Raw genomic sequence first — 23728 nt, 5'->3', positions numbered from 1 at the left:
GCCTGATAGCTCCGGGTGATGTCTGGATCCAAGGTGGTGCCCTGAGGTCACAGGGCTGTGGTGGGGGTTGAGATGTGTGGTTGTGGAGCTGCAAGGGGGGTGGGGGAAGGGGAGGAAAGCAAGGGACTAGGGGACAAGGAGCGCAGGCATTGGACACTATCACCAAAAGGTGGGGATGGGGTTTATGCATTGCTGGGTGTTTATACAGCAGCACCCTGTGTGTTAAGGGTCACACAGGTGTGGGTTGCAGGGGGGTCCCTCAGTGTCTGGTAGTCTTCATTCCTCTGGGGTCTCACAGTCTTCGCTCCTCTGGAGTTCCGCGGTAGGTGGCTGGCTGTTGTTCTTCCCGGGTCTCTTCCGGGTCCCTCTCGAGGCATTCCCTCGTCTGGCGGCGGCGTTCCCTGGTCTGGCGGGCGGTGGCGGCATTCCCCCGGTCTGGCGACGGCGGCGCTCCCCCGGTCTGGTGGGTGGCGTTCGTTCCCCGGTCTGGCCTGATGTATGTGTTTAAAACAAGTGAGCTTGACTGTTTTCTGTTGGGTATTAGTAACTTATTGATTCACTAATTTTTGTAAGGAATCTCTGGTGGCTTCATGACCAGGAGTTGTTCTGCCAACTGAAAGACAGGTAGCTTGAATCTACCGCAGAGCTCTGTAAGAGAAAGATGGCCAGTCTCCTCTCATGTGATTTACAGTCTCTGAAAAGCCACCAGAGGGCCTGACTTGTCCATTCTGAGTTGATGACACACAACAACAAACAATTTTTGGAAGTAGATTATTAAGCATTTTGCCCCACTTCTGTCTTATTCCAGAGGTTTTACAGAAACCTGTCTTCCTTAGATGACCCCACTGGCATCTGAAACATCAGCAGAATGACTTCCAGCATCGGAGCCACATACAAGTACACATCATAGTATAACAAACTGATCTGTCGTCCAGTTTGTACATATTTTAAGTGTTCTGCCTGATGGTGATGTGTGTGTCTGTGTGTGTGTGTGTGTGTGTGTGTGTGTGTGCGCACGCACGCGCGCGCAATGTCTGTGTTATTTTCCATATTGTAGACCTTTACATAGGCTTGTTGAGTCTTATTCTTTCCACTACTTTTCACTTGTCAGTCTTTCCAATTAATGATGGAAACCGTTTGCCTTGTCAGGAAAGTACCACGGTTTCCAGAACTCAGTGCTCACTTTGTGTGTTTAATGCGAGGTGTCAGTTCCGACTCACCACAGCCCTGAAGGACAGAAGAGAAGGGCCTCTGAGAGCTTCCAAGGCTGTGAATCACCTTTCCCCCATACAGTGACTTCTGGGGTCTCATCTCTGGCCTTTTGATTAGCATCAAACTGCCCTAAACACAGTGCCACCAGATCTCCTTGTATATGTATAAAATCAAATCCCCGAAGCACCGCCATTGAGTTGGTTCCAACTCATAAAGACCCTTCAGCGGGGTTCTGAGCTATGAATGTTGGCAGGCAGAGACCACCTCGCCTTTCTCCCACAGAGCGGCCAGTAGGTTTGGCCTGTCCAGTAGACTGACCAACATGGCGCCGTGACACCAGAGCATCTTAATTAGGTAAGGAAAGTGTAGTTATTCTGATTCTTCAATCATGGGATGTTTCAAAACCAGGATTAAGTCTGGATTTTCTCCTTTTCAACCCCTCACTTTCCAACTCTCTCAGAGTATCTTTCTGAGCCCCATCCTCAGCCACACAGCAAATGAGGGAGGTGAGGCCTGAGCTGCCCACATCCCACACTGTGAGGACAGGAACTGTGTGTCATCTGCTCGGCCAGCCGGCATCTCAGTCACGTGCTGCTGGAGATTTGGCAATGGCTCAGGGAGCAGGATGTCCACCAGCAGCTTGAAGTCAGCGTGAGAAAACAAACCAGCAAACCAGTGTGGCCTGGCGAAGTGCAGAAATGGCCTGTTCCTGCATCCACCATTGCCCCCCTACCCCCACCCTGGGAGACAGAGGATATGACTCCCGCCAACCTCAAGCTGCTTTCTAAACTCACGCAATGAATTCCTCTCAAATAGGTCCAGCTGGAGCAACTGGAGAAAGTGCCTTTCCAGCAGGCCAAGAAGAAATGGAAGCCCACTGTGTGCCCTGTTCTCCTCAGGCTTCTGTCTAGTGCTCCTGGAGGAGTTCACTTTCATGGGTGAAAATCAGTTTGTAAACAATCACGTGAAATAAACGTTTTTGTAGGATAATTGAATCGTTGAGTATCTGAAATGCTTTTAGTTCCTAGACTATTACACCAAATGTGCTTGATTATTAATTTTTTAGTTAATATGTATTAAGTAGGCTGCACTTGCCAGTTCCTGCGGGCCAGCCCTTTCTCTGCTGCCCTTGCAGCTTGGTACACGAGAGAAGAGGGTCCACGTGGCATGTGTATGCCCGCCCTGGTGAGGGTCTGGCAATGCACGCTCCGTGATCCATGAAGTAAAAGAAAGCTTACCTTGGGGGGAGATTTTTCTTGTCTGAGAAATTACATATTTACACCTGTTTTTCACTCATAATTTGCAATCCTTTCAAAAGTGTCTCAAGTTGGATGGTAAATCCCATGATCCCTCTACTCCTAGGAGCTAGAGATGATGGAAAGATAAGGGGTTATGTATCGCTTGGCCTCATAGAAATCACTAAACAAGGAAGACCATCATCTGTCAGCTTGTTGTTCGAAGGTGGCCTGTTTCTCAAACACTAGCGGAGCCACCCACAGTGGCCAGGTTTCAGTGAAACCCTCAGACTAAGAAAGTATGAAGAAAGGACTTCAAAAGTTAGCCAGTGCAAACCATTTGGATCACAACAGAAACACAGTGTATATTGTGTGAGAAGATGGGTACCCTGAGTCAGAAGACACAGGCTTTTTTAGAAGCTGAAGTAGTGGATTCCAGAATAGCAACATTATGAAGATGGTACGGGAATCAGGAACCTTTTCTTCTGCCGAATGTGAGGTTACCATTAGACAGAGCTGACTGGACAGCTAACAACAAGAACTAAGGGCGAAATATGGAGAAACATGAGAACAAAGCGAGGAAGGCATGGATTGGGTGATGGAAACGGTGATGCTGATGGCACTGGTGCTGGGCACGCAGCTGTTAACAGTATGGAATTAAGTCATCAAGGTCCATGTATTCTAAACTAAATAACTAAATTTTTTTTAAAAAATACTGTTTTATTTTAAAAGTCCATATACATTGTTTTTCACACTGGATCTTTCCTATTTTCTTCACACACACACACACACACACACACACACACACACACACATTACGTGAGCCTGTCACTGACCACCCTCCATCCTCACCATTCTGCTGCCCCCTGACCCCCACTTGGATCCTCATAGTCGTTCTACAGTAATGTTTTTATACAGTATTTGTCCTTATGGGACTGAGTGAGTTCACTCAGCATTTATCTCCCAAGCCCTAGGGAGCCATTTCAGGATATAAAGCAGTAGCTTGTTAGGAGAACCAGTTTAATATTCTAAGAGTTGATGAGGACACCATGCAGCAGTGGGAAAGGTGTGACTTTCTCGAGTCTCTGCTAGCCTTGTGGTGACACTTTGTGCTTTCCTGTGCTTTCCTTCTCACAAACCAGTGACTTGGTGCTCTCAGCTTCTCAAGACATTCACGTTTCGTGAGGGGCATAGTCAGGTCTCTGACCCCATTCTGACCCAGTAGAGTCCATGTAACAGAGTCCTTGTAACAGAGCTTCCTGCCTCTGTTAGGGACAGCTCTGAATTGCCTACAGCAGTAGAGGATGAGCTTGCAGGGCACACCCATTGCCATTGCAATAAGTAAGGGAGCTCTGGTGATGCAGTGCATAGGGACCAAAGGCAGGACCTCACTGGTAGCCAGAGTCCACCAGCATCTCCTCAGAACCAAGGTGAGCAATCTCCTTTCATGCGATTCATGACCTCAGAAACCTGCTGGAGGGTCAGCTATGTATTGGTTATGACTTGATGGCTATAGGAGTAGAGAGTACTGCATTAAATGACTGTGGTCACAAATAATAAAAGGAAGCTGGCTCTCCTCATGGTCGTTATAATGCAGTGGGGTTCCTTTGTTCTGTCCCTGTTGGAGTGATAGACTGTCCTGAAAGAGGTGCATGTTGATTGATACTCTTCCTTCACCCTGACAGACTTTGAATGTGTGTGGATCGACACTTCTTTCACCCTGACAGAATGCCCAAGACTCTTGTTTTTCTTTAGTAGATCTTCTCCTGTAGTGAACTTCCTGCCATCAGACAGACCTTGATTGAGGCTGTGCCCTGCTCCTTCCAAATTGCTCAATTCTCTAAGAGATGGTTTTCTTACTGGTAAAGGGACCCTAATGCCACCTGTCTCTTGTGTACAGTGAGGAGTCAGTGAATGTTTCCAGCCAGTACTCAGGAAATGTTAGATTACTTGCCGAGAAAGGGGCCTGGAAAACAGTAGGTGCAAAACTAGTACTTTTTTGATTGTCCCATTTAACCTAGAGATGCTTCCATTCGCATTTAATTTTAACAGATCAGCAAGGCCACACTAGGTGACTCAAGCCACAAGTAGAGTTATCCACATAGTGGATAACACAAAGTGGTGTATCCTTTTCCCAGGGAGTCAGAGGAAGAGCATCCAGTGGTGCCATTCTGGATGGAGAAGGAGAGGCCCTCACTGTGCAATAGAAGCTGGCTTGAGTGAAGGAGGTGTTCCCTGGACGTGGTCTCCAAGCTCCAGCTCTATTGTGTTTCTGGCTACATTATCCCGCTGTAGAAAAAAAGGGCATTGTCAAAGCGGAGAATGGAGAATTTGAGAGACTGCTGCCCAAAAAAGAGGAAAAAAGTAAAATGAGAGTGGGAAGATGACCTAGGGAGGTGGCTAGAACTGCTAAGTATGAGACAATGAAAAGAAACTAAAATTGAAACTCTTGTCATGAACATGCCTTCGGAAGAGCCTACCCTTTTAAGAAGCCTTAAGCGAAAGCAAGGAAAATCACTCTTTAGATGGAGATAAGTGAGCAGGGAAAGTCACACGAGATCATAGGTTAAATATCAAAGGAGACTAGGCAAAAATAGAATATTTAAAGGTGTAAATTTTTTTAAGAAGAATGTATACTCCTTTTGATAGCACTGATGGATTGAACCACTCCTCAAGTTCCTTAAAGTGAAAGCTACAAGCCAGCAGCAGAGCCCTGCTTTATCTTGTGGTGGCATCTCCACCAAGGACTTGGATGTTTGGGTTTTTTTCCTCCTGTTACTTAATTTTTTATTTTTTTTTCAGTTAGGAAAAAGAAACTTACTAGTATCTGAACAAATAATGTCAAGTATGATCTATAAGAGGAACTGGAGTAGATCCCAACAGAACCCTTAGATTTCTCCTTGGTCCAGTTCACTGTGAATGGGCCAAGATACATTTCCACACCTGTCCTACCAGTAAGAGATTATAATTACCAAAAGTCTATTTTGGTAACATCATTGTTAAACTTAGTCGCAATGTTATTTGTCTGAGGTATAATAATAGGGAAGTGAGAATTTCCATTTTAATAACCCTGCTCTTTATATTTGTATGATTATAGTTTTATCTCAAGTTTATTCTGTTCATTCAATAATTTTTGTCACCCTATTCTTTTTAAAAGTTATGGCCCTTTTTTGGCTGCATCCTAGTATTAATATCACACCTCTGTTGATCAATTTTATCTATCCATCCATCATTCCAGTTGTAACTTTTTTGACACTCTGAATTTCCTCCAGTCTCTTACATTTTTCTTATTTTGAGGTTCCCAGAACTGAGCATAATCTTACAGACAAGACATACATAGAGAAATTTCCTCACCTTTTTCTCTGCATGTCAGATGTTGAAAAATGTTCACTGCGTTTAAAAAGGAGTACCAGCAGTAAAAGAGCCAACTTTCTCCCCAAAGATAATCACCTCCATACTTTTCATTCCACATCTACGTTGGGTTTAGAAACTGTGGTAAATGAGGTGCGAATTGTTATGATGTAGAAATAAAGTAAGTTCAGGTAAGGATTGCCAGCAATGGTGGATGTGCTTCTCAAATTGTACCTTCAGTAGATAGGTTCAAAAAATTTTGCCTAAAACAAAGCAAGTCAGAGGTGTGTAGTAAACCACTTGTTTGAAACCTACACTGAATTTCAACTGCACAACCTAATTTTATACATTTAACCTTGGAGAAATTTAGAAATTATGAGGGAACTCATTTAAACAACAAAGCCATTCTATTAAATCAGAAATTAGTTCTAAATTGTTGTTTAGGAAACACCTTGTGGGAACCTTCTAGTAAAAACTGGTGGTGGGTGTCCTACATGTTCTTATTTCAGGATTTGGAATGACTGCTAAGCTTTCCTCCAAATGTGCTTTTCTTTCTAAAATAGTGCATCATTCAAGTGGAAGTTGAGGTTAACGTGTGGGAGGATTGGGGTTAATGAAGTTTTCAAGAAACTTGAAATTCTTTCTTTCATGGTAGAGAAAAATATTGCTCTCTCCATTTCTTTTTCAGAAGTCTGTTTTTGTCCTTACAAAGAGTTTAAAATAGAATTACTAACTCTTAGGAATAGTATAATAAAACCAGAACACAGGTGCAATGAGATTAGCCTACCATGACCACTAGCTGCATTACTGGGCAAGAGAGCCTCTGGTAGTAGCTCACAATGGGGGTGCCAGCCAAGAGACAGGAGAGGAAAGAAGGAAATGATGCAAGGAGAAATGCCATGGAAGGTGGCATGTGACCAGGCTGCCAAAGCTTCACAACAGATAACCCCTGGTCACTGGACATCTCCGGTGTGACCATGGAGAAGCCCATGGGCCAGTCCTCTGTACTGGACAGTAGTTTTGCTATGCTGCCTGGACATGTCCTCAAGCCTTTCTCATCAGTCCTAAAGAACGCAGAACCTGCTCTGTTCTGGGGTCTCTGTGGTGCTGTGTTGGGGGTACCCAGCTCTGTGTTATAGTGGTCTCGGAAGCAGTGTCTACTGGGCCTTCGTGAGTGTGGGAGGCTAGAAACTAGCTGTCAGGCTTCCCTGTTCAGTATCTGTCACTGTTCACCAGCAACGAACAGCAACACCCTGATAAGAGTAAGCATGATGAAGACACACCACTCCAGCTCAACTTTTATAAGGAGCTACAGTGCACTTATATACGATCAAGAAAACAGGAAGACAGGATAGGGTGGACTAGCAGACAGGATAGGGTGGACTAGTAGATGTGTGACATGCCGATTGGATAGGAGAACCTCAGCCTTTTGTGGACTACTCCCAGCTCAACAGATGTGGCAGCCGTCTTCCCAGGTGGCAAGCTTTCTCAAGCCGGTACCGCCAAACACAGAAGAGCTTTCTCTACCAGGTATTAAAGGCCGTTTGGAGGCTTACACTTATCTGGAGCTAGGCAATCTGTCCTGGCCAGAGGCCCTCCCATCCTCCCCAATATTCCCCAACAAGTATCCAAAGGCTGGACACAGGCAGGCTGACTAGGTCAGGGTGGCACATGGCTGCATCTGCTCCTGGCATGTGGCTTAACTCATTTGTATTTCAGTTTTGTCATCTGTAAAAGGGGAATATTAATTAATGCCTCTGAAGGAAAAGGTTAAAATTGACCTTAATGATCATGGTCATTTGCCGTCGAGTCTGAATTGACTCATAGCTGACCCTCTGGCAGGTTTTGAGAGGCTGTACAGGAGGAGTTTGCCCATTCTCCCAAAGAGCAAAAAGTGGATTCCAACCACTTACTTACTAGGTCACCAGAGCTCCCTGTCACAAATCATAGGACCACTTGGAGTGGGAGCCAACTTGATGGCACCTAACAGCATCACTTCTGAACAAAGTAGACTGTATCCTCCTTACTGGACAGTGGATTCAAACCACTAACCTTTCTGTCAGCAGTCTAGCACTTAACCACCTGGCCAGCAGAGCTCATTCGAACATGTGGTTATTGCTAGGTGCCATTCAGTCAGCTATGACTTATAGAAACCCTTTGAACAACATATCTGAGCGTTGTCCTCTCCTGTGCCATCCAGGAATATGGCACTCAATTGAAAGAGTACAAGGTGCTTGTTTCTAAAACCCTATTGCCTCCTAGCCATGCTCTGAGCAACAGCAACGGAGTGCACTTCTCAAGATTCATGCCATTGAGCCTTGTTGTAGGAGAGCTTTTGAAAGTGTAGATGCATAGCATTATCACTGAACATGTCATCTCTCAAAGGGAACATAATGCAGATGTCTCCTCTCAAGAAATATATCACTCAAGCAAAAATAAGTTTATAGAAGGCTTCCTTCAAGTGCTGTGGTAGGTCTGGTATTTTCCCTCTTCCCTATCCACATCCAAGTCCATCTTTCTTGTGTGTGGCTTCAGATCTGCAAGGGAGTGTCCACCACTCAGGTCAGAATGTCGGAGCCTGGAACCCAGAGCCCAGCAAAGGAGGGTTTCTTTTTCCAAGCTCAATGCTGTATATTCCCTGGTTGGCACCCCTTCATGCAGAGCACACCCACAGGGACTCCACTGCCTCTCATTGGGCTCTTCCTGCTGTGTATGTGTATATGTGTGCATGTGTGTGTGTCCTCACAGCTCCACCATGCTCACCACACTCCAGGCAGCAGGCTCTCCATCATAGGATTGACCCATGCCTCTCTTACATCCACACACTCAGTCTTGCTGCTTGATGATAGACAGTGTTCCCTCTCAAGCGTCTCCTGGTTTCCCTCTCAAGCATATCCTGGTTCCCCCCTGGTGATGTCACCAGGTGTGTGGGAAGTGTGAGGAGTTGGCGTCTTGCATGTTGCCTGGATTTGTGTTCCTATGCATGTGAGTGACCATGTTAGCTGTATTCCTTTGTAATTAGTCACCCTTTCCTCCATGCCTACTTCCTCCAGGATAGAGAGCCCAATGGAAACATGGACAAGTTTTTAGCTTTGTTCTCCAAATTGAAGTTATTTCTCGCTCCACTACTGGGGTTGGGGGTAGGGGTGTGGGGGAGGAAATGACTTGTAATTCTGTACTAGGCAGGGCAATAAGAAATATGGAAATTTTACTTGAAGGGTATTCCACTTGTAATAAGTTACTATATCATGCATCTGTAAGAAAATCAACTCCTTATTATAAACATTTCCATTTTTAGCCCCTTCCCCTCCCTTTCAAATTAAAGAATCAAATATTCCTTCTGAGCACCATACAGAGGGTCTCCCATTTATGGGCAATACAATGTAGTACTGTTTCTTCATTTCCATGGGATTTTTTTTTCTCCCTCTGAGCTGCAATTTTCTCGTTTTCTTTTAATGGTTTCCCTAAAAAGATCCTATTTTATGTGCCAGGGCCAATGATTGATTTCTCCTGCACATTCTTGCTTTGGTTTTTCTTGTTTTTGTGGTTTGGATGGCTTAATATCACTCATTTTTGCTCATCATTCACTGTGTTCCAACATTGTTGGATGTCAGCATTCCATTTTTAAATATAAGAAATAATAACTGCCTAGTTTGAAAAGCTCTCTGAGATTATGGGTTTGGTTAATATCCCCTAAAAACAATTAAAAAAAACGGTAGTAGAAGATTATAAATGACTTTTTATGTGATTGCATCTCCTCGTGCTTTGAAATAAAAACACAATGAAGCCCTTGGTCAGAAAGGCTAATCCCGGATGGATGCTGTTTAGATTTAGATTTAAATAATTCCATCTATTTATTCATTCAAACTTAGATTCAAGGTTTTAAATTCATGGAATTCAGGGAAACTAAGCCCAAGTGCACTTAGATATAGCCCTGGTGGCACAGAGGGTAAAATACCCAACTATTAACTGAAAGGTTGACAGTTCAAACACACCCAGAGGCTCTTTATAATAAAGGCCTACAGTCTGTTTTGGAAAAATCAGTCATTGAAAATCGTATGGAGCAGTTGTACTCTGACTCTACAGAGTCACCGTGAGTTGGAATCAAGTTGATGGAGATTGTTAGTGTGCCATCCAGGTAGGAAAGCTGGATGCTCAGGGTGGTGTCCAGTAAATGCTGCCCTCCCAGGCGAGAGAGTGTGTGGAAATGATATGGACAGCTTGAGTCCCCATTTTCAGAAAAGCTAAGTTTTAAGTACATCAGTGCAATCAGTTAAATTCATGGTGTTATACAGTCATCACCACTGTTGGTTCCAAAGCTTTCTTCTCAGTCCAAACAGAAGCTCCATAGTAACTAGACATGAACTATCCTGTGCTCCTCATCCCAGCCCATGGTGACCATCATTCCCTCTCTGTCTCTCTGCCCTTTCTAGATATTTCATATAGGTAGGATCATATGATAAGTGTTTTTTAATATCTGGCTTATTTCATGTGGCTTAGTGTTTTCAAGACTTTTTCATGCCAGCATGTGTTAGAACTTCAGTCCCTTTTATGGCAGAACTCCACCTTTTCTTATGGGTAATGGAATATAAAGCAGTTTGTTGTAGTGGAAAACTATTCTGCTAAGGGCCAAACCTCATTTATTTTCCCAGAAAAGCTGGACAACCAATAAAAATGTTTGTATTCTCAATCATAACATGAAGAATTCAGATATGATGCTTTCAGGGATTTTTCCAAGATTAAATTTCTTTGCATGTCAGATGAAAACTGGTCAGGCCGTGGTCTTTTCAGTCACTTACTATGCATCTGAGAGTGGGACAGTGAACAAGAAAGACAAAAGACAAATAGATGTCTTTGAACTGTGGTGCTGGAAAAAAGTGCTAAACCTCCAATGGACTGTCAAAAGAACAGACAGGTTTTGCAAAAGGTGCAGCTCGGATGCTCTTTGAAGGCAAAGATGACAAAGTTTCATGTCACTTCCTTTGGGCATGTTTTTAGGAGAGATTATTCCTAGGAGAGGGACATCATCCTTGAAAAGGTAGAGAAATGGTGAAGGAGAGGAAAACCCTCAGCCAGAAGAATTGACACAGTGACTACAGCAATGACTTCAGGTGTGTCATGAGGTTGGCACAGGATAAGACAGGGTTCAGATCAGTTCATTGGGTCGCTGTGAGTCTTACTTGACTTGATAGCACCCACCAACACCCACAAACTCATGTTTCAAGTTCCATTCAAGGAATATTGGGTGAGTTGGAGGCCTGTTGCGACTCATCTCATGGCTGTGACAGACATACTGATGCACCCAGCTGGCCAGCTTCTGCACCGGCAATTCATCAAACTAAAATCCTTCAATCTGCAAGGAGAAATGTTCAGCAGGTCTTAACACAGCACTGTGTGTTTGTCAACTCAAAATTTTCCAGTAAGGAAGTTTCTTACAGGTTTCTTGATTCCTAGCTACATGCTTATGTTTTGTGTTAACTAAAATCTTTAGGAAGAACTGGGCCCAGCAGTTTACTTTAGCATTAGTGTTCAACATTTCTTCTCTTTAAGGACTTCTACTATGTCTTTTAACCCATTTTAAGACTTGGCATCTACCCATTCTAGAAGGCACCAAATGTTCCCCTCAAAGGTTCCACCTTTGTCCCATTCTCAAGTCACCATTTTCACTAAGAAGGTAGTTGATTTGTATATTTTCCATAATTCAGCAGTAGGTATTTCTTGAGACCTTATTCCATATCTAGGTAGCCCTAGACTTGTAAAGGCTTATAGAGATCGGAGCTCCACAAGCAGGCAAATAGCTGCCTGGAAGCCAAGAGGCCCTGCTCTTCTTTGCAGCTTAGTAAGCGCAAAGAATCCTGTGTTTTCCTTCTTATCAGGTGCTCTGTCCCAGTCAATTACCAAAAAGACTAAAACTCCCTGCTTTTCAGGTTGATTCCAACTCATTGTGATCTCCCACTGAGTTTTCAAGGCTGTACGTCACAAAGGGAGGAGATTGACCATTTTTCTCTACTGGAGTTAGAGTGGATTCAAACCACTGGAGACTTGAAGCCTTTTGGTTAGCAACATAAGTCTCTGTAGATGCCAGAGCTTCCTTTATCCAAAAATTTAAAAGAGGCTTTGATTCTTCAGGAAGGTGTGGGTTTGGAAAAGAGACAGATGCCAGTCATTTACAGAAACAAAAATCTTTGATGTGGTGAGAAAGTGGGAAATTGTTCCCTGTACATGAGTAAGGAAGCACAAGTAAGCCCGTGTTTACCTTGCTAATTGTACAGTCTGACCCTGCCAGAAACAGAGGGCCAACAATAGACAACCCAAGGCAGAGCTCTGAGCCTTTGCTAAAGGGAGATGAGGACTATAAGGAATATTTTAACAAGTGAGAGAGAAGGAAGGTACAGGACAAAGGGCTTCAAGGTCAGGGACAGGGTGACTAGAGTGCAAAATGGAGAGTGCTGGAAGTGGGCCTCGGGTGCTCTGAGCAAGCAACAGGACAAAGTAAATACCTTCTCCAGCATTTCAGCACTGTGGACCTTCCAAAAACAAGCTATTGAAGGAACTCAGAGTATCCTGGAGCCAACAGCAGCAGCCACCACTGAGTCCTCAGTGGCTCAGAGGTATTATTTAGGCTGTGATTAAATTAACAGCTGTTAAATTAACACTTGTTCTCAGAGAAGCACAATATTACACAAATTCTAGATGATACTGCACCGTCCCTGAGATACTGTCACAGATCTACCAATTTCTTAAAGTGATTTTGAGAATGGATAGCTAACTATAAGCATACTTCAAAATATGATGGATATATTCGGGTGGGTGAGTGTGTGGGGTGGAAGGCCACACTGCCTGGGTTTGACTCCCAGCTCTGCCTATTATGAGCTGTGTATCTGTGGGTACATAGCTAAACTTCTCTGTGAGCATTTTCTTCCTTTGCATAATGTCAGAATAATGATGCCTCATAGCTTTGGTTACTGTGATGACTGAAAGAGTTAACATATGTAAAACTACAGGTGTCTGGGATATAAAAGACATTAAAAATTTTGTAACCCACATAACCATAATAGTTATAGTAATTGCTCTATTGTAACAATGCTGTTTAAGCTTTGGCTCTGTGCTGGTATTTTTTGATGGGTGAGTCCTTATCAAGAAAGGAAGCATTGAATAGACTGAATTATCATGCACTTTGGATAGACTAAAACCAAAACTCCAAAGCCTTAGTTGGCACAAGAACATCACCAGATTTAGAAAATGAGTTTGAGAAGATGAAATAGAAAGTAACACATTTATAGAATATGCATCTGCAGAGGGATGTTTGATTCACTTCACTACTTCGGTTCAGTTTAGTTTGTTGAAGTAAGAGAAACTGTGCATATTTTAAATGGTTCCTTGGCATCTTAACTTTAAAAACATTTGCAAACAAACCCATGCACTTATGCAGGGGCTGGAGCAGGAGAACTGCTGAGTGAGACTCTCTGTGAGGCCTAGGGGTTGCTCGGGCAGGTTGGCTGACCACTAGATTGTAGGGTGAAGAAGGAGTCTGCCTGACCCAACGGAAAAGTCACCCGGGTAAGTCACTTGGCGCAGGGCACCTGAGCCAGTTGACAGAGCAACCAAAATCTCCAACTTTTTTCTAGTTATGCTCACACTAACTTGTGCTCACAGCCACATCACTGCATATGTGACTTCATATCTGTTTAGATAAGGTGTTCACATAACCTGAAATACTTTGAAGGGTGATGTGCAGGGATAGCCTTGTTTCTTTGAACTTAACCTACTGAGTGTCTTGGGCCTTTAGTGATGTTTGGTGAGTGCTTTGACGGTTGACATTGAGGGAAATCTTCAGAGCACCAGTGAGTGGCTGGAGCATCCCAGTTTGTGCCTTGTGGTGATCTGACTCTGAACCTAGAACCTCGCAGTTTGGGAAGACTAGCTATAATGCTAGTTTTGGTTTTATTTTGACAAGTAAATGAAATATGAACAAATTATTATCTGCACTATTATCATAACACTATGCTGTTTTGAAAAATGACTTTTAAAATTTTCCCATTCCTACATCTGAAATTAGTCTGTCAATGAATGTATATTTAGACCAAGCTCTTTGAGGTTGGATATGTTGGTCTATTTATTTCCTTAGAAAATTCTTCCTCTTAAAAAAGAAAAGAGAAAGAAAGGCTGTTTTGCCCATTTATCAAGTATTTAAAGATAGCTCCGACTAAAGAGAAAAAAAATTATATATATATCTGACTGTTAAGTCTGAATGGAGTGGTTACTGCATTCAAAAAAACCCAAATAGTGAAAAGTATTTTGTTGTCACTTTCCCCAGTATTTTTGAGGACTGCTCCTGAATTTCTCTTCCCCCTTTTCTCCTTCTCCTCAGTCCACTGACTGAAAAACGTGTCTATGGAAGTTTCCACACACTTATAATATGTACACTAATATTTTAGCTTTGAAAAACTTCAGAAAGGAAAATGTAATCACCCATCTCATATTGTGAGTCACTGGTTGTCCTTAACCTTGACGATAGGGATAGCATGCTATTTTCAGATACTGTCCAGTTGAAATTTGTAATCCCAAAACTATTGTGTTGAATCCAATTTGGGTCTGTTATGAAAACTCTGCACTTTTTCATTATCAAGAGCTAAACTCTGTAGCCAGTGAGCTGTGCTTTAGTGTCTTCTCCATTATCCTGTTTTCTTTCAGAAACAATGCCACTCATTTAATACTTCATTACAGGCGAGCTGCAATATGCATACATGGTGTGCAAAATGAGCCATTTTGTTTTAAAACAGATTGCAGATGAAAGGAAGCCATTCATTTCTTGCTTGCTTGCTGTAATTACTAGAGCACTAATTACTCCAAATCACCGACATCCTGGGTCAGTAAGGATGACAACAGAAACATCAAAGAAAAGATGGTGCTTGCTCGCTGGGACAGATTTCCCATATTCCCAACCACAGGATTATTTATTTATTTATTTATTTTTTATGGCTACTGTTTTCCAGTTTACTGCTGAAAAAAAAAATACACACAGTCAAGATTGCTGAATGTTTACTATTATTTCATTCGCAGTTTGACGGTGAGAACATGTATATGAGCATGACAGAGCCCAGCCAGGACTATGTGCCAGCCAGCCAGGTGGGTTAATTAATCTTCTCTGCCTTGTTTCAAATTGTAATTAAACAAATTCAAAGAGTTGCATTGCAAATGAGTAGCACTATCAGTAACTGCCTCAATCAGGAATAATCATAATTTATAAACAAAGCATTTAAGCCTTGTTTCCAGTTAATGAGATAGTGCTGATAAAACACTGGAGTTGGCATTTGTTGAAAGCTACTACCTCGTTTCCTCTCCAGACCGGCGAGCAGCTGTTTTGCCAGCATGATCTTTCCTAAACAGTTGTTTTACCTTTAGGAAATAAAGTCTTTACAGGTGCAGGTTATTTGTGCCTCTGAAGGTGGATGACTTAATCATTATAAGCTACACATGTCACAAATAGCTTTCATTATCTACCGTTGGAGCTGTTTTGTTACCTTTCCAACCCAAACCACATAGTCAGGGAGCATTTACCCAAGCTGGGGCATCAGAGGGGGCACCCTGGCTGCTCCAGAATCCATGAGGTAGGGGTGGGGGGTAGATTTCCGGTCACTGTGTACACTGTGATTGAAACTCTTCCAGGGCACCTTCGTATCCATTTCACCAGGTCTAGCTGACAAGGTATTTAATCACGAGAATTGACAGCAAAAGTACAGTGAAATTGTAAATGCTTCCATGTATAAATGCAAGTGCTTGGTTATTTTTATTTTTTTTTTTTTTTAGCTACTTAAGACCAAGCCCTTCCATCCAGAGAGGGCATTTAAAGTAACATTAGAATGGCCCCAGGGGGCCCGTGCGATATAAAATCTAAGAACTGAGTACACAAAAATAAATAAATGAATAAATGAAGTGAGAGCGAGCATTCAGACAAGCATTTTAGAAACCTGAATGTTTGGTTGTGTTTTTTTTTCCAGGACAGTGAGAGCTGGAATCCTGGTGTTCCATGTATCAGCAGCTGTAACACAAACTCTAATGTGATAGTTGTAAATGTTTACATGTCTCCCCAGATAGATTTGATGGCTGAGGGTTGGGGGTGAGAGGAGAGTGTCAAACTCTTTTCCTCATGAGGGTTGGGATTGGAAGAATGCAAATGTATACATTAGGGCTGCACTGCGGGGGACTTGGAAATTTCGCTAAGAACAAAATGTCTCTTGCTTGACTTGAAACAGGCAGGCTGCCCTTCCACTCACACTACATTTAGAAACCATTCTGATCCCTAAAGTCTCTGGGCAGAGGTTCTTGAAACAACACTGTATTGTTTGACCAAAAAGGTTATCATGGCATCCAAAGAGCCTTCCCACGTTTTCTTCCACTCGACTGAGTTGATTATTCCAGGAATACCTTTGGAAGGCTAAGCTTTGCATTTGAAATTGTTCCTTGACTGAATTTGTTCAGCTTGGTACCCTCTGAGATCCATAGGTAGTTCTGAATAGTTGTGTTTGATTAAAAAATGAAAAATGTTATTATTAATTTTCTTCTAACCATCAATCCCAAAACTGTCCTGACAAGTTTAGTAGTATTATTGGATTTAAGCAGCCTGGTATCATCTTGTTGGTGCCTGTAGGGTTTTGAAGTGTAAGAGCTAAGTGAATTTGTTTGAAACAGTAGAAACACAAACTCAATAAGTGATTGCTATTATAAAGCAGCTGCTTCCTTTCAAGGAATTATTATGTCCGTCTTAAAAAGTTTTGGTTAAAGAATTGGAAATGCACAGTATATTCATCCTAACAGCCCTGCTCTTTAGATTTTTAAATTTACGTACAATGCATAATATTCAACCCTGACTAAAATCCAACAGCTAGCATTCTTTTTCTTGGCACTGCAGTTGGTTGTTACCATCTTAAATACTAGCAATAATTTATGGAGAAAGAGCGCAGAGAGTGTTCGTGCTTTTGAAAATATAGCAGATTTGTGATCCCAAAGAAAACTATTTTTATAACATTGCATATGTAAAAATGTTTTTAGAATTTGCTCTTTCAAAATTTAAACTAATGTAGGATAATACATGTACTGGGAGGAAAATGTGCCTCACAAATAAAATACATTGAATGGTTTAGGGTAAGTTTTACACTTGACATTCTTTTTTGTTTACTGGAATGTAATGCATTTGAGAATTCATTACCTGGTATTCTTTTAGGGAACTTTAAATCAATTTACCCCTTTAGGTGACCAGAAATAAAACCTTAGTCATCCTGCAGGGGAAAAAAGAGTTTTGTTCCTTTTCCTAAAGAACATCAAACATCTGCATAGTTTAGCAATCCAAGACAATTCACCTCATAGAATCACTCAACAATTCTAATTCCTGTTCAATTTTCAAATCAGTACATGCTTTGGGACTTACAGGCGAAGTTGCTAGGTAGCAACATATGGTGCACTCCTGCTCCTGTGATGTTGCTGCAAGCAAATAGCATCATTCTATACTTGAGATGATTTTTGTAGAAAGCCAATGCTGAAATTGCTCCAGAAATGGAAGCACACTGTAAAAATTAATGATACTCTTTTATAAAGTCCCAAAGGGCTGTTTGGCACTGTCAGCCATGTGCTTTCTCTACGTCTAAGGCTAGTGTGTACAAACCTCTCAAAAATTTTTTATTACATATAATTTTGTAATTGATAGGCTGCTTTGAAAGGGAATATACCACTCCATAAGAAGCTAGACTAGTGTGTAATAGAAACATGCAACGTTTCTACACCTTTCTGGTGCCCTTCATGGAAATATGGATGACTCTTCTCCTAGAATAGCTGAGTTGGCAACTTAGTATTTTAATTTCAAAACTGTTCCACTTTTTTCTTGTGGGTGGAATTTGAGTCATATCGATGCATTGTTGTTCTGTATTTTTTCCTGACTTTGCCAGATCCTACCTGTAGAGATTGTGGAAAATGTGAGTGGGCTAATGAAAGAAAGGAAAGTCCTGAAGGGTGGCAGCCATCATCATAGAGTTCCTCACCCTTGTCACCATTGATATCAATGGCGAGATCAGAGCACAGGGCAACAACATGGCGGCCACGGGTGGGGCCTCCCACTCAGGACTCTGACTCTTCTCCAGGTGTTTCCAGGCCATTCAGGTCCACATGCTGAGAAAACCCAGGGACACTTTCTCCAAAATTCTAACTTACAGCATTTTCTGTAGCTCCTAATGTCAAGTTGTCATCAAGATAAAAATATCCATTCAAAGGAAGCAGAAATAAAACATTACAAAACTTCCCATCAGGCTGTAGGGCTCTGCTTCTTCCCATCAGGGCTTTCTGCAGTAGGGCTTTGTTTGTTTTGATGCCCACTTTTGGATGTGTACTGTTGCCCTAGCACTTTCGAGACCATCCTCCTACCTGCTCTTTGATTGTTCTGTCCTTTTCTCCTAAATTGGCCTGATTACCCCCAACAGCAACATATTTCTGCCAGTTCTCCTGGCTCAAGCTCTTTTACGTCCATGCCTCTGTCTGGGTACCACCACGAAGAGACTGAGGACTGAGCTGTCTAGAAGAGTAGTCATTTGATAAAGGGAAGGAGAAGATAAGACCAACGTCAATTAGATCATGGGGAAACTTCACTTACTTGCCTGAAGTGGTTTCCCAGAGATCAGTTCTTGCCAAGAGTCTTCCTCAGTGCTCAAAATTTGATGAGTCACCAATGATGTTAGTTGTACTTCCTGCCTGCCCCCCATAATTTACAAAACTCTTTCCTGTCTGCATAGTTCAGGTGAGGGGCTCATAATTTCTCTTTAACTCATCTTACCTTTCTGTCATAGACCCTTCTCTCCTCTTGACATTTCCATGTCTCATCCCTGTTGCTGAATGACCCATTATGAACACTGCCATTTGTCTCCCCTGGTGACACCCCTTTGGTGCCTCTGCCCTGTGCCCTGTCAGTGCTCTGGGTGCTTCTTTGTTCTTCCATGGATCATGGCACAGCAAAAATTTCATCTCTTTACTCGCTTGTCCTTCCAACTAGATACGAGCTAAGAGGGGTGAGTGGCCTCTAGATTTTATCTTCTTCTGAATTCTGAGCTCAGAATAATGTCCAAAATGTCAGAAGTATAGAGAATTATTTGTTGAAAGATGAGTACAGGTATTACTCTTGTGAGCATCTTTTTATTTTTGTTAGTCATCTACTTGTGCTAGGGAGCTCTGGTGACTTAGTGGTAAGAAGCTGTGCTGCAATCTCAAAGGCACTTGGTTCAATCCACCAGCTGCTCTGGGAGCAGGATGGGCAGCCTCCTCTAGTGTGATTTATTGTCTCTGAAAACCTACTGGAGGGTTAGCTATGAGTTGGTTCTAACTCGACAACGCTCAAGAGTAACTTGTGTTAGTTCTCCACTCTGTGTTATAGGACATCTAGCAAGTCTACCTCCACCCGTTCAGGCCAGTAGCTACTCTTGTGTGTATCACAGATGGGACACAATCACAAGAGCTCTGACAGCCCTCCTCCTCAGACAATCATGCCAAGCACAAGATAATAAACTCAACAGTAATAGGCAATTATTCTTATGATAGTATCGTGTTGCCATATGCAGGGGCATATATAAGTTTTTAGACTCTCCAAGTTCCTTTTTGTGCATTTGCCTCTTAAATCTACCTTTAGAATGTTGTCATGTTTGCATACATATTAATATCTCCATATACTTTAATTACATATTTTCCTAATAAGAAAATTGTCCAGGTTAGTGTAAAGAGGCAAGAATAAAAGGTCTAGGAAAGAGTGATAAAGATAGTTTTTGAGAGCATTTTGGAAGGAAAAAGAAATCTCTTTAGTCCATGAAGTATCCATGATTGTGACATAAATTTGAACTATAAATTAGAGCAGTTACTTCTGGATTGGTTCCTTCTGGCAGGAATGTGAGGAGGAAAATCAACTTGACTTTTTGACCATTGACCCAGTCAAATGATAAAGCTGCCACACTTTGATTAATCTAGTTAGTCCAACAAAGTCTGGCATCTTAACAAGCCCAAACTAGATCCTCAAACCAGTCTTCAGTGTAATATTCGAATGATTACTGTGTGCCGTCCCAGAGGTATTCATTATAGACAAAATTGCTCTTGTTTCCTTGCATACAAGCTGAGTTTTCAATGGGAAATGAAAGGATGCCTAGAAAAATAGGCCATCTAATTAAGTTAAACTACTCTAGCATTTGGCTTGACATCTTCATTACTCAAAATTAAAAAGATGCTTCACTTGAGCACACAAGTTACTATTGTTTATGTTGTTTTCTTCCTAAATTGGCTTCTTACATGGAAGTCTGTTTTTCAGAATTATATCTTGAAATAGCTCACATATTTCTTACTGTTTATAAAAATGTCTTAATAACCAGTATGGGTACTGAATAGGAGTGCCATTCAAATATATACATGAGGGCCCTTGATCATCAAAGACTCACCAGTCTTTCTGTGTATTTTCTTGACATTTATTTACCTATTGGTGTGATTGAACTTGAGATGATTATTTATCCACTGGCCTTGATTATTATTATTTTAGTTGGATATTACTGTGTTAACTGCAAATGATCACTTTCCAGAGAAATGTGAACTCCTAAATAAAATTTTTTAATAGACCGTACAATTTAAATTGAAATTCGTGTGTCCGGTAGTGAAGTGTTTTATGTCAGCCTCTCCAGTGGAGCTACTTTAGGATCATTTTAAAACATAAACATGTGTAGAACACACCATCTTCTGATTGCCAGTTCCCAGTCATTTACATTAATGAGGCTGCTGACAGGTTAAATGTTGTGTATCATATACATTTCCAACTGTGGGATTTGTGAATAGAAGACTCATTTTTTATTTCTGAAAATGAGTGTTTGTTGCTCAAAATGCAAGAGAGTTTAATTATAATTGTCTAATAGAATGTTTTTTCAAGCATTAGGGAAATGCACTTTAGTGATAAAAAGTATGAAAATATCTGAATGGACAAACACTGGTGGTAAAAACCAATTCTCAGCATGTTGGACTCTATTTGGACCAGAGTTTTCCCTGGGACAGCTTTCAGGTGGCCTTGGAAGCCACTGGTGGGCTCTCAGACATGGCCTCAGCCTGTCTGGGTTTGCAAATAGCTTTGTTATGTCTTGAAAATAACTCTTTGGCTTGTCCAGAATTTTATTTCAAATTTTTTTCTTAAGTAACAAATTACAAAATTCTCTTTCCTGTTAAATTTGCCATGTACACTAGGCTAGACCAAATTGCCTCACTCTTTCAATAAACCTATCATTGAACAAGGCCTAGGAAAAAGCGTAGTGTACCATATTTTTACAAATAAGGTGCATAATGCTCATAGGAAATGAACTTGCAAGGCGTTATGTGACTTGCAAAAATTCTACATAACACATTATTTGTGTAAAATATGGTATTAAGTGTAGAATAGTAATACTTGGCATGATGTTGATGTCACCTCTCATTTTCAAGACACTTAGAGGAGGCCCTAAACAAATAGTGCATTTATCATATGCCAGTATGGCAAGTAGAGGTGAACTTTGCCCATTTCTAGTAGTAAAGCTTTGAGACTTGGAAAAGCTTGGAATTTCATCCCTTCTTATAAAAAAAAAGTTTACTTACAAAGTTTGCATCCATTGTGTTTCATACTATTCTTCATTCATCTGTGTTTCATACAATCATTCTCATGCATTATGTTTTACAAAATTAATCCTCGTTTTTGAGCCCTCCTTCATGTCCTCATTGCAGCACCAAAGTGCCTTTAAGAAGGTGTCAAGTTTCTCTTGATAGTTTCAGTTCTTCAGTTTTGGAGCAGTCCTGGTTGGACTTCCGAGAAGCACAAATGGAGTTCCTGTTTAATCTTTATCTAAATCCACCTCTTTCCCTCTGTCTCCTGTAGCTGTGTCTCATCCATGGCTGTGGCTCATCTGTGCTTTTGACAGTTTGGATAGAACATTTTATAACTAGAGTCATACTGGTATGAACTGAATTGGTGACTGCCTTGGAAAATGTTCTCATAATTTATTCTATTGGTAGAGAAGCCAAGTAACTGGCTTCTAAGAGTCAGCATCAAATTACTCAAATGAGATAGACCTCATCTGAAATGAACAATAGCAGTTAGATCATAGGAGATGGGAAACTAAGGCCTCCCTCTATTTCAGGAGGAGGTCTTTCTTCCAGAAGAGCTAAGTGCTTGCTGTTGGTTCTTATAAAATAGCCAAGCCAACTGGACTTGGAGGGATCTGGGGCTACAAAACTGCAGGACTAGGACAACGCTCTGAAAAACAAAGAAGAAACAAACAAACCAAACCAAAAACCAAAACAACAAAACCTTACCTTCAGGCAAATCTGTACTCAAATGCCATGTAGGTACTACAGAGCTCTTTATTTCTTATATTCTGACTTCAGTTAGTTTTGCCACTTGTAAAGGGAAGTTTAGGTGAGCACCTTCTTATCCCACTTTTATGAATTAAAATAAATAATAGTAACAATTGTGTTCAGCAGTGAACTAAACAAGGACTCATCATTACTTCATTCAGTCCTTACAACAGTTCAGTGAGGATGAGAGAGGTAGGGCAGTTTGCTGAACATTAAAGAGAAGAGAGCCAGGACTCTGGCCTGGGAAGGCCGAAGTGTGAAGGCAGACTGACTGCCTTCATTTCGCTTCAGAACTTTCAGGTCAAAATGTTGACACCCTAACCTCAGTCCTCCTCAGTACTGAAATAACAAACGTGTTACATGTGTGGGCATATTTTAAGAACGAGTAGTAAGCCCAATGCTGCCTACTAGATTTCAAGTGTGCCCAGGTAGAATTGTGCTCCCTGGGATTCCCAAGGGGTGGTTTTTCAGTAGATTGTCAGCTTTTTCTTCTAACGTGACTCTGAGTGGACCCAAATTAACAGCCTTTAAGTTAGTAGCAGAGCACGTTAGCTGCACCATCCAGGCACACCTGAGAAAGACTCAGTTGAACCAAATAGCTATCAGACAAATTTTTATGTACAAAAATTACAATTCCTTGTTTCTTCCAATATGTATGAAAGCCTGTGAACATAAGATGGTCATTACTATCCCTGACCCTTTTTATCCTGAGTTATGATTCTTCCCACGTCTTGTCTGCCACCTTCTCCGCTTCCCTGCCCTCACTCTCTCTGTTTTGTTCCCACTCCTCCCTCCTCCTGTTCTCCTTTGGAGCATGCTTGACATTCCTCCTTTCAGCTCTAGAAGGTAAACCAAGTTCCATATTTCTTTCCCTGGAAGACCCCTCAGCCTCTCTCTCCCTAGAAAATCCTCTTCCAGACTGGGATTTTAGAAGACAATTCTTGTCTTTATTAAAATAAGGGAACCATTAATTTTTCCCCTTCTATGCTCTTCTTTCAGTTCCTCTTATATTGTAGTGAGGACCTGGCCCTCAAATATTTAGTGATCCACATTTGACCTTTTTTTATAGTCATTGTACAACATCACACCATGGTGAACAGAAATAGGAGCTTCTTTTCACCCTTTGCCTCTCCCTGCTTTAGGAGTCACCTGTAGGGTCCAGCCCATTTGTTTATTTCTAGTTTGATTCTGGCTTAGTATATCCACATGGCCAGTATTTATTAACTTCCACATACATGGTAAAAATAAAGATAATGGATATAATCACTCCTAAAAAAATGATATTATATACCACCAGCTGCGCTGCAGGAGGAGGATGGGCAATCGATGTTGAGCTGGAACCAACCCATAGCTGACTCTCCCGTGGGGGTTCAGAGGCAGTTAATCTCACGAAAGGAGATTTCCATCTTTCTCCTGCAGAGCACCTGGTCACCTCGAACTATATGCCTTCGGGATTGCAGCACAACTCCTTGCCACTAGTCTACCAGAATAGATGATAGATAGATAGATAGATAGATAGATAGATAGATAGATAGATAGATAGA

At 41.7% G+C, this 23728-nt stretch overlaps 1 protein-coding gene across 1 annotated transcript in view; it reads left to right on the top strand.

The window, feature by feature from the left end:
- The window catches only part of TOX (thymocyte selection-associated high mobility group box), a 538067-nt gene that overhangs the window by 231188 nt on the left and 283151 nt on the right, over positions 1–23728 (top strand). The window contains exon 2 of the mRNA XM_006899231.1: positions 14862–14927. Coding sequence (XP_006899293.1) covers positions 14862–14927 — 66 coding nt within the window. The remainder of the gene's footprint in view (positions 1–14861; positions 14928–23728) is intronic.

This window comes from Elephantulus edwardii, unplaced genomic scaffold (assembly GCF_000299155.1).
Source record: "Elephantulus edwardii isolate Elephantulus edwardi_28Jun2011 unplaced genomic scaffold, EleEdw1.0 scaffold00248, whole genome shotgun sequence".
Taxonomy (NCBI): domain Eukaryota; kingdom Metazoa; phylum Chordata; class Mammalia; order Macroscelidea; family Macroscelididae; genus Elephantulus; species Elephantulus edwardii.
This window is presented reverse-complemented; position numbering and strand designations above follow the sequence as displayed.